Raw genomic sequence first — 13665 nt, 5'->3', positions numbered from 1 at the left:
TATTCGGATACTTTGGTTGACAGATGTTAAGGTTAGGCTCAGGTTTGAGATTAGCCGGGCTGCATAGTAAAGCAGAATTAATTCACTGACTAAGGAAAGGTGTTGCCTGTGAGGCTAAACTCAGGTGTAAAAATTGAAATTCTCTTCCTCATTATCTCTCAAATATTATATCATTCATTATTTCATCATGCAGCCTGGACACACTGCTACCGAATTATCTAATATTTGTTTTACAAAATTACATAATAAATATTATTCACAGTTCATTTGCAAATCTATGCTATACTTATAACTTCATGTACGGTCTAAACACAGAGTGCATATTACTTATTGTAAGTATATGAACTCAAAAACATATCACAAAAAACAAAAAGCATGATACAGAGTAGAGAAAAGGAACAAAGCACCCTAAATGTGTCCAGATACACATTGTACAAAATGTTTTTCCTTTTTTTTTTTTGTTCCCTCCTCAAAAAGTGAACTCCTCTTGTTGTGATTGGCCCATGAAGCTTAAAAAGGTCCATGTATTAACTGGCAGAGCTGAGGCTGTGTCAGCCACAACCGGTGCCATCCAGGTTAGGTTTGTACCACCCAGTCTTATCAACAACTTTACAATGTGTTCTCTGTTCATCACATACACACCTATTTTCAAGAGAACAGAAGAATGAGGTCACATGGTGGCCTACAACTCCACTTCCTCTAATAATAACTAATAATAATAGCTGTGCAGTCAATAATTTATGTACTCACAACAAATGCATTCTGATTTTCTGTGTCCAATGGGTGAAACTGGGAGCCCAGACTTATAGTTACAAACATGTGTGCAGACACATGTTAAGTTAAGTGACTTCAAGAAATATCTTATATAATACACATCATATATATATATATATATATATATATATATATATATATATATATATATATGCATGACCTGTCCTGAATCACTGAGGTTGCATTTCATTCATGTTCACATTTTTTTTTTCAGGTGGTTTTTTTCACTGTGTTTTGGTCTTATTAAAACTTGTACGTTAACAGCTACAATCCCTTCACTGTTTATCTGACCCTTTCTACACTGAGACATCATTGACCTTCTGACCTTATGGAAACAAAAAACAATTATGAGTATTTGAAATTAAACCGCTACTGAATATACTGAATATCGAAATTTAAACGGTATGTATCCGACTTTCTATCTGAATTAATGTGTTCTGAATTAAACCCTATAAAATTAACTTCAACTTGAATTTTTAGATCTAAATATGACTGGAATTTGTGTCATATTTAATCAACTGTCTCCATTTTTCAAAATTCATTCATTAGCCATAACTGCTTATTGTCTTAAAGGTAATGATAATGTGTTTTTCATTGTTCAAAAATTATGATAAAAAACTTAAACGTCAGAATTAAAAAAAAACAAACAGATCTAGGTAACCTAAATTATTTGAATTAAAATCAAACCTTCAATTTGAAATTAAATTTAAAATTTGAAATTATGTCAAAGAGAAAAAGAACAGAAAACCAGCCAATTGCAACTGGTCAAGTTCAGATAAAAAAAAAAAAAAAAGTTAAAATAATCATATTTTATTTTTATAGAGGTGTATTTAGAATAACTTAATTACTTAGTTTTTAAAGTAAAATACTGTAATGATATGAATTTAGTGGTATTTAAATGTAAATATTTATAATTCAGGAGCTGTTAAAATTCAAAAACTGTCTTTTATTTGCTTCCGTACACAGCCAGTACACCATAAATGTGTCCCTGTCCAAATACTTCATGCATGCAGAAATATGTTGATTTGGACTGTGCATTTCGATATCTGTCATCATGTTTTAATTTATCTAAAATCATAATGCTTGAAAGTTCCAATTTTCCAAGCACAGTATGAGATTTCCACCACCACTGATCTACAATTACATGTTTTCTTTGGTGTTTGTTCATTCAGTGTTGCGCCTGTGTGCCTGATCAAAGTCTGTGAAAGCAACACACAGCCACGGTGTTTCTTTACTTATTACACACTGGAATTCCTGTCATTAACAGTCTTATCTTGTGTTTCTTTTCTGGGAGAGAGGAGGAAAAAGCAGGCAAAGACCCAGTGAGATAAAGGCAGCAATAGATGACGGTCAAAGTTTCTCTCCTGCTTAGAACCAGATGTTTACAATCAGGATTTTCTCTGTCATTTGATAGTTTTACCAGTTGACCATTTAACTGATCTTTGTTTCTGGAACTATTGGTGTCTTCTCTGCGGTGGCTTATTTTAACCCTCAGGGACTGCAGGGTGCAATTTACAAGCTTTTCATTCTTCATTTTGGGAGTAATTTTGGCTGTGTTCATGAATATGGCATACATTTTTAGAAAGATTGTGTATTTTTGTTTAATATGTGACTTTCCAGCTCAGCTCCTACAATAAGTGTAAAACACACCGTGGAAGCAAAACTGCTACATTCATACTGTGTGAAAAATGCTCAGTTGAAGCCCATTCAAACTGACATTTTTGGTCCTAGAGCCATTAAAGCATAAAACATGCATTGTATTAATTCTGAGTATTCTGGGCTTCTGAGTTGGAATTTGTCATTTTCAAAATTTTCCACCTGATGACATCATTTTTTTTAAAACCATATTTGTCATATTGAGAAAATATATGCAATTTCCAATAGGTGTGCTGTCACAATCAATGTTGCTGCAAATCATTGACATATCCCAGACTGTGATTAAAAACAAACAAAAATTATATTGAAAATAATTAATATTATTAAAACATACTGACATCATGAGAGAAACCTGGCGTTTACAGGGTTAATATTCTGAAAACATTTAGTTAGGATTAGGACTGATAAATAAACTCAATGAAAATAGAAAATCATATGTTTTTTGGTTGCAGAGCAGAATGAGTGAGTATTTGACACTGCACAAAAAATAATAATAATTATTGACATATCCCAGGCTGTGGTAATCAAAATAATAATATTAAAATTCTAATAAGCATGTATCTAAAAACATAGTGGCATCATGACAAAACCTGGAATTTAAAGGGTTAAAATTGAAGGGAAAAAAAACTGTGAGTGTTTCATATTCATGATAACAACTGATGTAGGTGAAAAAAAAAATCAATGAAAGTAAAAATTACATTTTGTGCACGGAGAAATACAAGTGTGTGTAAAATTAAAGTTGACCCTAAGGGTTAAATAGGTTGTCGCTGGTAATAAGTGGTTTGTTAGGCGCTCTGAGTAAAATATGTCTCTATAGTAACATCTAGTGGCAGCTGTGGGAAACTGCAACAAGATATGATGCTGTGATACTGAACTACAGATCAAAATGAAGAGAGATCTAATAATTTTTCCATGCACAGCAAAAGCTGAAAAAAGGTTAAAACTGGTATTTATGATTCGTGTAGCTCTGCAAAACTGCACAATGAGCAGCTCATCGTAGACGGCCCAAAGGTAGAGACAGGAAACAGACACAGAACAGACTGAAAGCATGAGGTGCAGAGCACTCGTTCTCTGTTAGCCGCCCCTCCCTGGTTTGAGCTCCTTTCAGCTGTTTCTTATTTCCAGATTTTTCCCTCCCTATAATAGTACAAGAAGTCCCAGAATGCATGAAGCTAATGAAAACAGTGTGTTGAATCTTTGAAAGAAAAAAGTCATAGTCCAGCTGAACCATATGGATCAGCAGTGGGCTTACTAGCACCCATCCAAAAATATCAACACTGCCTTTGCATACAACTGGTACAAAACAGGAAGTGGGTACTGTTCGTTCAGTCAGTACTGACAATAGGTTTAGGTAGATGATTCAACAGGAAACAGATGCAGAAAAAAATAAGATTCTGAACAATGTGCATCTAGAATAAAAGTATAATGGACTCCCTTTATTCTGTCCAACAATATGCTTCATTTATCATAAAAAGCAAAAAAAATCTAATTCATCATAACTGTCAAGCTGATCACAAGTTTTAAGAATCCAATTGTGGACAACAGGAAAGTATGTTTAGAAATATTTTGCAGTGCAGTTTTAATAGTCATCTGACTTTATGGTGAGATTTGTACAGAAACAATCCATTATCCTCTTTAAAATCCCTCTGAAAAATGCACGTTCACAGGGATTGTGGCCTGAACTCACTTTCATCTGTAAGTCACTTTTTAAGACCTATTTATGTACGGAGGCATTCTCTTAACTTATTGTTTAATTTATGTAATTTTTTATATAAATCTTTTACTCGTGTCGTGTAACTCCTAAATTGTTCAACTTTTTTGTTTTGTTTTACTTTTTTAATTTGAATTTCTGTTTCTGTCATTTTTTTTTAAGTAAAGCACCTTGTGGCTTAATTTTTAAAAATGCTATACAAATACAGGTTATTATTATTATAATAATTATTATTGCTGATGGACTAACCTTTCATTTAAAGTTGTAAGGCTGATGAAATAGAGTGGATACATTAAATCAGCTGACAACATCTAACAGAAATAATGCAATAGGCCATTAGTCTTATGGAAGACAATATGACACGTCATAGGAAGAAAACCCCCACAGGTGTAAAAAATGATATTACATATCCCACTGAGTCATAACAGTACACCTACATGAACTACAGGACCCTGAACCCCCCTTTTTTTGAGCTGCGTCAATCAGCTCTCATCCTCAGCACTCACAGTTTATAACTGGTTGGTCCATAAAACATTTCCAGCTTCTGGAGGTCACATATTTTAGACTAGGAGGCAGAAATTTGACATGGAGGTCGCAGCTGTTGCCAAAATGGACTTGATTTTATTTAAATTAAATAAAAAAAATTTAAAAAAAAAGAAGAATTAAAGACAAATTAGACAAAAATGTCAATATGAAAATTTACCAAAAAAAGATGCAGATTTAAAAAGTTTGTATGTTCTTTATAGCAGCATCTGATTAAAAAAAAAACCAAAACTATATATATGATTTTTCAGGAAATAATGAGGCCACGTGTTTGTCTTGTGTAACTAGTTTTTCCCTTTTTCAGCAGTTTGTTCAGAAGAGCAGCAGAGGGCACTATGAGAACAAGAATGACGACAACAACGAACCTGCTGATATAAATGAGTGAAGTCACATTTTTGATTTCATGATTTTATGCAAAATTTCACATGAAATCACACGAAATCCCATATTTAGGACCATTTAAGTCGCATACTTGAAAACTTATCTTTTACAAAAAGTTCAGTGCATTTGCAGACAAATTCATTTCTCACTCCATGAAAAAAGTCAGTGCTGAAAAAGAACACTGCACATTTACTTTTATATTTTCAGGAGCTGCACTTTCCCTGAAGATTTCCTTTTTTTGTGAGATTTGTCTCTGCTCAGCTCCACTTTACTTTATTTTTAACAGACCATTTTACTTTAGGAAATACTTCACTCACTGAATGATTTTGTAAAGTAATTAGTTGTGCCGTGTTTTTCTTGCACGCCTCCATGGAAAACAACAAACTTGTTGATTTATTGTTTGATCTGAGACCATGTAAACCAAGTCTCATTTATTCAGTGAAGATCCGTACTTCCCAAACACAAGCATTTTCAAAACAGAATAAAATATAAATCGAACTGGAGTCTGATTTTGAAGCGAGCACTTTCAGTTCAGTTTTAAAATGTAGTTCTGGCAAAAATCCATGTGTTTGGGAGATACTGAGCATGAATGAGACTTGGATGATGCTGCGCGATTTGTGTGCGAGTTTGTCAATAACTCAATATGTTCGCTTTTTTGGAGGCATGTGAGAAAAACAAAATATCCTTCAGAAAGTCAAAGTAACACACAGTGAATATTTGATATACAAATGGTTCTTTTGAGTCCGAAGTATTTCTTTAATGTGTACTTCGCAGGTTAGCATTTTATAAATGAAACATATACCCTAAGATTATGAAATGAGAACTACTAAGCAGTATATTGAAATGAGCTCTCAGCTCCATCTGGGACACCTGAAACCTGAACCTGAGCAAACTGGTGAACTTCTTCAAAAACATGGGGAAAAAAAAGGAGTGAGCAATGTGGTAAAAAATGTTTAATGAATTGAAAGAAAATAGTAGATTTAGAATATTCTTTTTAAAAAGCTAAGGAAAAATGTCGAGGGGTAAACAGAAGAAGCTTGAGTAAAAGAATATTTAGAATTATCATCATTACATATTTAATTTTTTTTACAGAATTGCTATACAGTTTAAAGTTTTATTTGCCTTGTTTTATTTTTTCCTTTCTTCTTGATTTTAATATTATTTATTATTTATTCTGTTTTATCTAATTTTCAGATCATTTTATTATCCTTTTTTTTTTTCTAATTTCGACAATTTTTAAGTTATTTCTTCTTTTGTTTGTTGTTGCCTTCTTCCCATATTTGCAAAAGAAATCAAGACATTTTTCCTCAGGTTTCAAAGAGTAAAAACTAATACTCAAAATGGTTTATTCTGAGAAGTTACTTTTCTGCAGCCATCTGATAAACGATAAACGTGATGAAGTCTCCCAAACTCTGAAAGCTCAAGGAACCATTAAAAGTGATCAGAATTGTTTTTAACACTCAATATTGTCCATGGGAGCAGCAGAGCGCTGACCGGAGTTTAGTTCCCTGTGCTTCTGACGCTGAACAACATAAAACCTCATCACAACTACAAACACGACCACAGCCACAACAACCAAAATCCATATCCAGAGAGGCGCGGCGGACCCGCTCAGTGTGTGATTATTGGCAGCTGCTTGGTTAACACTCACGACGACAGGAGTCGTGACAACCAAACTTTTGCTGCTCTTCGCTTTGACACATTTGACTTGATTTTTAAGTACAAATCCTTCTCGGCAGGAGCAAACAAAACTCCCAAACGTGTTTCTACACCTGTGGTCGCATTGTTCGCTGGAACATTCATCAATGTCAATACAAGATGTATAATTTAATAGATATCCATCGGGACAGGAGCAGTCAGTGTGCCTCACACAAACTGCCGGGCATTTCTCTTGTGCACAGTGTATTTTGCAGCGCTCAGGGCTCTTGCTGTCTGGGATATATCCTTTGAAACAAGAGCATATGTAACCTCCCTTCACTGCGGTGCATGTATGCTCACAGGGTTCACCTGAGCAGCCTTTGGAGCTTTGGATGACATTTGGCTCTGACAATGCTTGTGCCCGACATGCATCTTTGTGCTTAGTTTTGCACAGATAGCCATCTGTTTTGTCCGAGCACAGCCGCTCTGTCCACTTCTGATTCTTTGAAAATGACACACAGCTTGGAGAGCAGAGCTTAACGCTTTCCTTCCAGGTGCTGGAGGCTGGATTAAAGCTGTACACACCAGTAGAAGTCCACTTATAGCCTCTGAGAGGAGCTGAAAGGTTGCTGCAGGTGGCAGCTGGTAAACGCAGTCCAATCCAGAAGTCTCCAAATAATTTTTGACTTAAAATCTTAACAGTGTTCTCATCTTCCTCAGACTGCAATGTCAGCAGCTCTCCTTTGCTGTCATGGCAGGCTTCCTCAGCTGACTGAAAATCCACTCTGTGTTGGTTTACAGTGATGCAGTCAGTCCCAGTGCAGAACGGCCTACAGACAGCAGCCTGCTGCACGCCAAATCCAGTTTTAACACTTGAAAAAATCAAAATAATCATCATCTTCATTGGCACAAACGCAATCAGTTGTGAGCAGGCCATGATGTCGTGCAGTAGATCATCCTACAATGTTGGCAGACTGGAGTTAATGCAGGATTTAGAGCCAGGGGCCACAAACTGCGGAAGCAACGCCCCTCTGCACAATGACCAAGTTAAAGACAGGAAGGATGTGAGATAAAGTCATACATTAGTATGACTCCAAGGCTGCAGATGGCAGAGATCATCTTCATGCAAACCCAGGAACACAACGCTTTTCATGATTCAAAACAAACTATTTATTTTCCTTTTGTGTCAAAGCATGACTTTACATATACATAATATACAGGACATTTAACCCACACACTGGTGCACGTGTTTATCATCACAGCGAGGTAAAACTGAGTGATATGGAGAAAAAAAACCCAAAATATCTTTTATAAAAACCTCAATATCAATACAGCAATAGTATCGTCGGTTTGACTGATGGTGCTTTCACAACATATTTACACATCGATTTTTGATAAATAATTATCAGTAATGTGGATAAAGGCAAATAATAAAACAGGTACATCAGTCTGGTAAGCTCAGCAAATTACATCACTTTACCGTAATACTGCCTTTAAAGCAGGAAGAAAAAAAAACAATAACTTAATGGAATAATACACACAATGTACAGTATATTGCGGCAAACACATACAGTATCCCCCAATGATCAAAAAAATGATAGTTTGCTAGGTTACCACTGGCAACCATGCACCACTTTCCAGAATATCATATGCAAATGTATCATAATCATAAATAAACTTAACAGAGTGTCATTATTATTACTACTAGTTCTAGTGAAACCATGCATGGGTGTAGATTTCAGGAGGGATGCAGGGGGCACCTCCCCCTTGATATTTAGTCATTGAAAAAAAATTTGGCAAGCCCGTATAGCCTTACAAGACACTGGAAAACATAAAGGATGGCCACAGGCGGGGGCGTAGCACGAAATTCTGGGCCCTATGCATAAGCAGCTTCTGTGGGCTCCCTTCACTTCCTCTCTGGATCCATGTTTCTCTCACACCACCTTTTGAATTTTTTCTCTTCAAAGTTAGTTTGCTTTCCTCTTCTTTCTTTCTTAATTTCTAGAGACCCAATGTTCTGTTCTTTAGGGAAGACTGGTCAAAGTACACTGTTGATTCAGCAGTATGACCAGTCACTCGTGTCTCTAGCTGCATTTTTTTTTTTTACAAAGTTCAACCAATTTATTCAGCCAATTACTTCCAGCACTTAATACCTAGAAATTAAAAAATCACAAACAAAACCAAACTTCTCATTCCAGGCTTTATGAAGCTTCTCTTACCATTGGGAACCTAGATATAAGTCCAACTTTTCCCACACTACCATGCGCCTGGCCACATGACTAGTCTAACATACAGTTCCACAAAAAGAAAATATGTGGAAATTTAAAAAAAAAAAAAAAAAAAGTCATGATGGATACTGGATACTGTGTTATTAATCTTAATTTAAATACACTTTCTATAAATCTTTCTAAGGCAAAAAAAACACTTCATTTAACCAAAACAAATCAGGATTCCTCAACTGCATTTTTTTTTCAAATATTCTGCAAGATTCTGCAAGTCAGTGTAAACAATGGAACCCCCCCAATATGTTTATAATATGTATAATGTATCCACCAAAATATCAAATCAAATTCCTTTTAGATAAAACCTTCATGGCAAATTCTTTTCTGAATTCTGATTCTGACATCCGCCTAGTTTTATAGACAATAGTAGTCAAAGGTACCAGGTCTTAACTGAGCACATAGGGAGCTTCTTTCGTTATATCTATCAGATCACCCACATGAGGCCACAACAAAGTGCCAACCATTTATGCTGCACTGCATGTGTAATTAATGTAATAGTAGTAGCTTTTATTTATTGCATATTTATAGTAGTATACTTTACAGCTATACTTGCTCATGATCTATAATAAAACAGGAAATGAATTTTTAATTAAGTTTTAATTTTTTAAATTAAAGTGTGGTGGTTAACACTGACGCCTTACAGCAAGAGGGTCCCGGGTTCTAATCCAGGTTGGGGCAATGTACAGACCTTGGGGTGCCCTTCTGTGCGGAGTTTGCATGTTCTCCCCATGTCTACCTGGGTTCTCTCCAGGGTCTCCGGCTTCCTCCTACAGTCCAAAGGCATGCATGTCAGGTTAATTGGTGAATCTAAATTGCTGTAGGTGTGCATGTGAGTGTGAAGTCTGTATGTGTTGGCCCTGCGATACTCTGATGACCTGTTCAGGGTGTCCCCCGCCTCAATGAAAGCTGGGATAGCCTCCAGCCCCCCACGACCCTTACGAGGACATGTGGTTACAGACAATGAATGAATAAATGAATATTTTTTTCTTGGGGGAGAGGGTCCCCAGCAGATTTGTGCCCCCCAATTTTGACCCCATTACTATGGCCCCGCATTACATCTTGTACACCAGCATCAGATCTGCAAACTCCATTCAGCAAATTAAATATAAAATCAGATAAAGCAGGCTTGATTAAATGATCTGAAGACTTTCATTATTGCCATGTGGTTTTGGGAGGTGAACATACTGTTTGATTATCTGATGAAGCAGTGAAGACACCAATAATCCAGGAGCTGATCACAGGTTGAGCGAAGAGGAAAATGTGGCCCGATATGACAAAGTACAATATTAGCAGACTGATCTTAACATTTAAATGCTTACTTTCAATATTACATTCTAACGCAACTTTCTCCTTCTTAACACTTTGAAACCTGTCACGACTTCATTTTTCTTGTGCTGCGTTCATACACCTTTCACAAGTATTTAAACCTTTGAATTTTGAGCAAAGTGGTGTGATTTCTTTCAAAAACATGGGGAAAATGGCAATGAGCAACTTGGTAAGAAATGTTCCACTAATTCCAAGAAATTTGTAGATTTAGAAGATTATTTTCTTAAGCAAAAGAAATGTGTCTAAAGTAAAAAGGAAACACTAATTATCAGGTAATTTTCGGTAATAATTGCTGGCTAATTTCGGTGGAATTTCTTCTGTCATCACTCAATGCTTTCTTCCTGTGATTTTGAAAGAAATCAAGGCAAATTGCCCGGGTTTTAAAGGATTAAACTCAAATCAAAAGGTCATCTGGGATCATCTGGCACCTGGTTCAAACTTTTATTTCTCTACATCCAGTCACCCTCATTACACATCCTCTATATAACAGTTGTTTTTCACCAACACCTACATGTATTTAAAGTTGCTACTTCTTGCCAAAGTCACAATTTTTAAATGGTTTTTCTGATATGTCATTTGATATGTAAAAAAATGAAAACAACACATACCCTTGAGAGGTTTGCAAGAACAAAATTTACATAAATAAACATGATAATCCATGTACACAGTCTTCTCCACCACCATCAGGTCATAGGTCATCAGTCAAGATGGACTCGTATAGTTTCTCTAAACGCGGATCCAAACCTGAAGACACCCAGCAGTACCCGTCCGTAGTGGTCATTTTCTTGGCTTCTTTTTTGGAGCGACTGCATCGAAATATTGCGATCGCCAGACTCACTGCGATCAACAGCAGCAGAGGGATGACTGAACCCAGGACGCAGATGATCACCCTGGAGTTTACTGTCTTGTCCAGACTTGTCACCAGGGACGCATTGTTCTGCTGATCACTGTGCGTGACATTGACCAGGGCTGGGAGTGGCGCGTCGGTGTGAGGGGACTGGTGTTGGAGCTCCACTGTGGTTCTGGTTAAAGACTCGGTGACGTTTTCTTGTGTTTCCTCCTCAGCTGGGTTGTCTGATGAGGCAGATGATGTCTCCGTGTTGTCTGGAGTGCAGGTTGATGAATCTGTCATGTGGAAGCCTTGCGGGCAGGTGCACAGGAAGCTGCCGTCAGTATTAATGCATTTGAACAGACATGGATTACTGACGCATTCGTTAACATCTTCGCATGAGAGGCCATCCTCGGCTAAACTGAAGCCTTTGTTGCAGTAACAAGAGAAAGATCCAACATTGTTCAAGCAGCTGTGCTCGCATCTTGTCTGCACACACTCGTCCACATCAATGCATGCACCATCAACCATTTCGTAGCCGCTATTACACACACACATGTAACTGCCGTGTGTATTTACACACAAATGATGGTCACAGGCTTTTGACTTGCACTCATCAATATCAGAGCAGTTACGCTGGTTTGCATCCAGTTTGAACCCATGTGGGCATTTGCAGTAATACCCAGACTCCCTCATTATGCACTGATGCTCACAGGTGTCAGCGCCACACAAGTCTTTCATCCTGCAAGCTAGTCCGTCCTCACCGAGGTTGTAACCATCTTTGCAAAGGCATCGAACCTCATCTGCATGCTGGCGGCACAAATGTTCACATCCGCCGTTGTTTATTGCACAACTTTGCTTCCCTGCTTTGCAAAACGGACCAGGGACAGTCCAACGATAGACGTTGTCCACGTCATTGCACAGGGAGACATGAGACTCTTGGTCGTTGCATGAAATTGTAGCATACGTTGCGAGTGGAAATGATTGCATTTCACTTCTAAGTGGCTTTGGAGAGAAAGGCGCCGTGTAGATTATCTGTCCCGGCCCCAGCAGAGCCAAAGGTTTGCACATTCCCTTGAAATAAAACTTGCATGCATAAAAAGAAGACCTTTTGCAAGGTCCGGCAGTCCACTTCAGTTGACCTGATAAGTTGTAATTAACCTCTACACATCTCTCTCTCGTGCAGGTGGTGTCAGGTTCTTTCTCCCAGTTGGAGTAACTGGAATCTTCCTCCCCAGATACCCACTTAAACCCAAAAAGAGCCTCTCTTGGCAGCACACAGTCCCCTCTGTTCAATTTTAATCCGATCCAAACTTTAAGTGGACGTTGGATCTGTGAAAGAAGAGAGCGCAGAACATCCTCTTCTTCTATGTCTCTCACCGTTATCAGATAACCTCCGTAGTGGAAGCAGTACTGCCGGGCCTCCTCAAAGGTCACTAAGTCCGTATGCAGTGTGTAACAGGCGTCGGAGGTGCACAGCGTCTCATCTTGAGCTGCGGATAAACCCTCAAAGCTGTTGATGAGCTGCACTAGAAAAATCCACAGCATAATTGCCATAGAGATCAACAAATAAGCTGATATCCACAAGGTCCCCGGGAGATTTTGGGGTGAAATGTGAGCAATATGTGGTTGTCCATTCGAAGCCAAAAACAAGTGGTGCCGGGCTGAGACTAACAGTCATGCTCATGCATCCTGTTTGGGACCTAAACTAAAGACGGAAACCATGTTTAGCAGCAGTTATGGGTTCTTTTTTTCCTCCCCCGCTGACCAGTTCCGTTCTGGAATAAAAAAAACAATGGCAGGGTCCGCAGTGTTTTGACTGCTTCTCCAGATGTCTCCGGCCCCAGTGGGCTAAAGGAATTTAAGCTAACTCCCTTGATTGTGGTGCCTTACAATACATGAGCATGCAGGGGTCAGTCTCACAGACAACTTGACATTATAAATGGATCCTGTGGATGGACGCACAATGGGTGTTGGACTGAAAAAACCTGTGACCTTTGCCACGCTGCTGCCATGGAGACTACAGCGCACTAACAGTTTATTGTTTATAGTAGGGGAGACTGGAGGCCATTGTAACAATTTTGGGCTTTGATGGAGTTACTCAAAAACCTCTTCAAAGCCTATGGAAATAGTAAGAATGCATGAATTATATCAAAGTTGAGTGTCTCATTAAGTAACTATAAAAATCTGAGTGAAAATTAATGTACCGACTATAAGAAAATCTAGTTCAAAAGAGCTCATTTTGAGGTTACCCGCATTTCTCCAGACTGTGTGGGTGTGACAGATCACATTTTTAATTGACACCTTATTGGATCCCATCATTGTCAACTATCTCTCGTCTCCACGACAACCATGGAGCAAAGCAGAGTCAGCTTGGTGCAGTGCTGTCTGTTCCAGTCCTCCGAACAGATGACCACTGTGCTACGCCACAAAATACACAATCAACTGAGCAACTGGACATTTAAACTGAACACAAAAAACTTTTCTGAAATTATTATAAAAAACAATAATCTGCTGTTACTACG

General features: G+C 37.8%; 2 protein-coding genes across 2 annotated transcripts; both read right to left on the bottom strand.

Moving 5' to 3' along the window:
• Positions 1–3840: 3840 nt before the first annotated feature.
• Positions 3841–8656, bottom strand: LOC121954062 (thrombomodulin). Its single transcript, XM_088087499.1, has one exon. It carries the CDS (start codon positions 7638–7640, stop codon positions 6519–6521), a length of 1122 nt encoding a protein of 373 aa, XP_087943625.1. The 5' UTR covers positions 7641–8656; the 3' UTR covers positions 3841–6518.
• Positions 8657–8796: 140 nt separating this feature from the next.
• cd93 (CD93 molecule) lies at positions 8797–12858 on the bottom strand. The gene has a single exon (XM_042501077.2). It carries the CDS (start codon positions 12695–12697, stop codon positions 11000–11002), a length of 1698 nt encoding a protein of 565 aa, XP_042357011.1. The 5' UTR covers positions 12698–12858; the 3' UTR covers positions 8797–10999.
• Positions 12859–13665: the final 807 nt, after the last annotated feature.

This window comes from Plectropomus leopardus, chromosome 14 (assembly GCF_026936395.1).
Source record: "Plectropomus leopardus strain MGB_pleo_1.0 chromosome 14, ASM2693639v1, whole genome shotgun sequence".
Classification (NCBI taxonomy): Eukaryota; Metazoa; Chordata; class Actinopteri; order Perciformes; family Serranidae; genus Plectropomus; species Plectropomus leopardus.
This window is presented reverse-complemented; position numbering and strand designations above follow the sequence as displayed.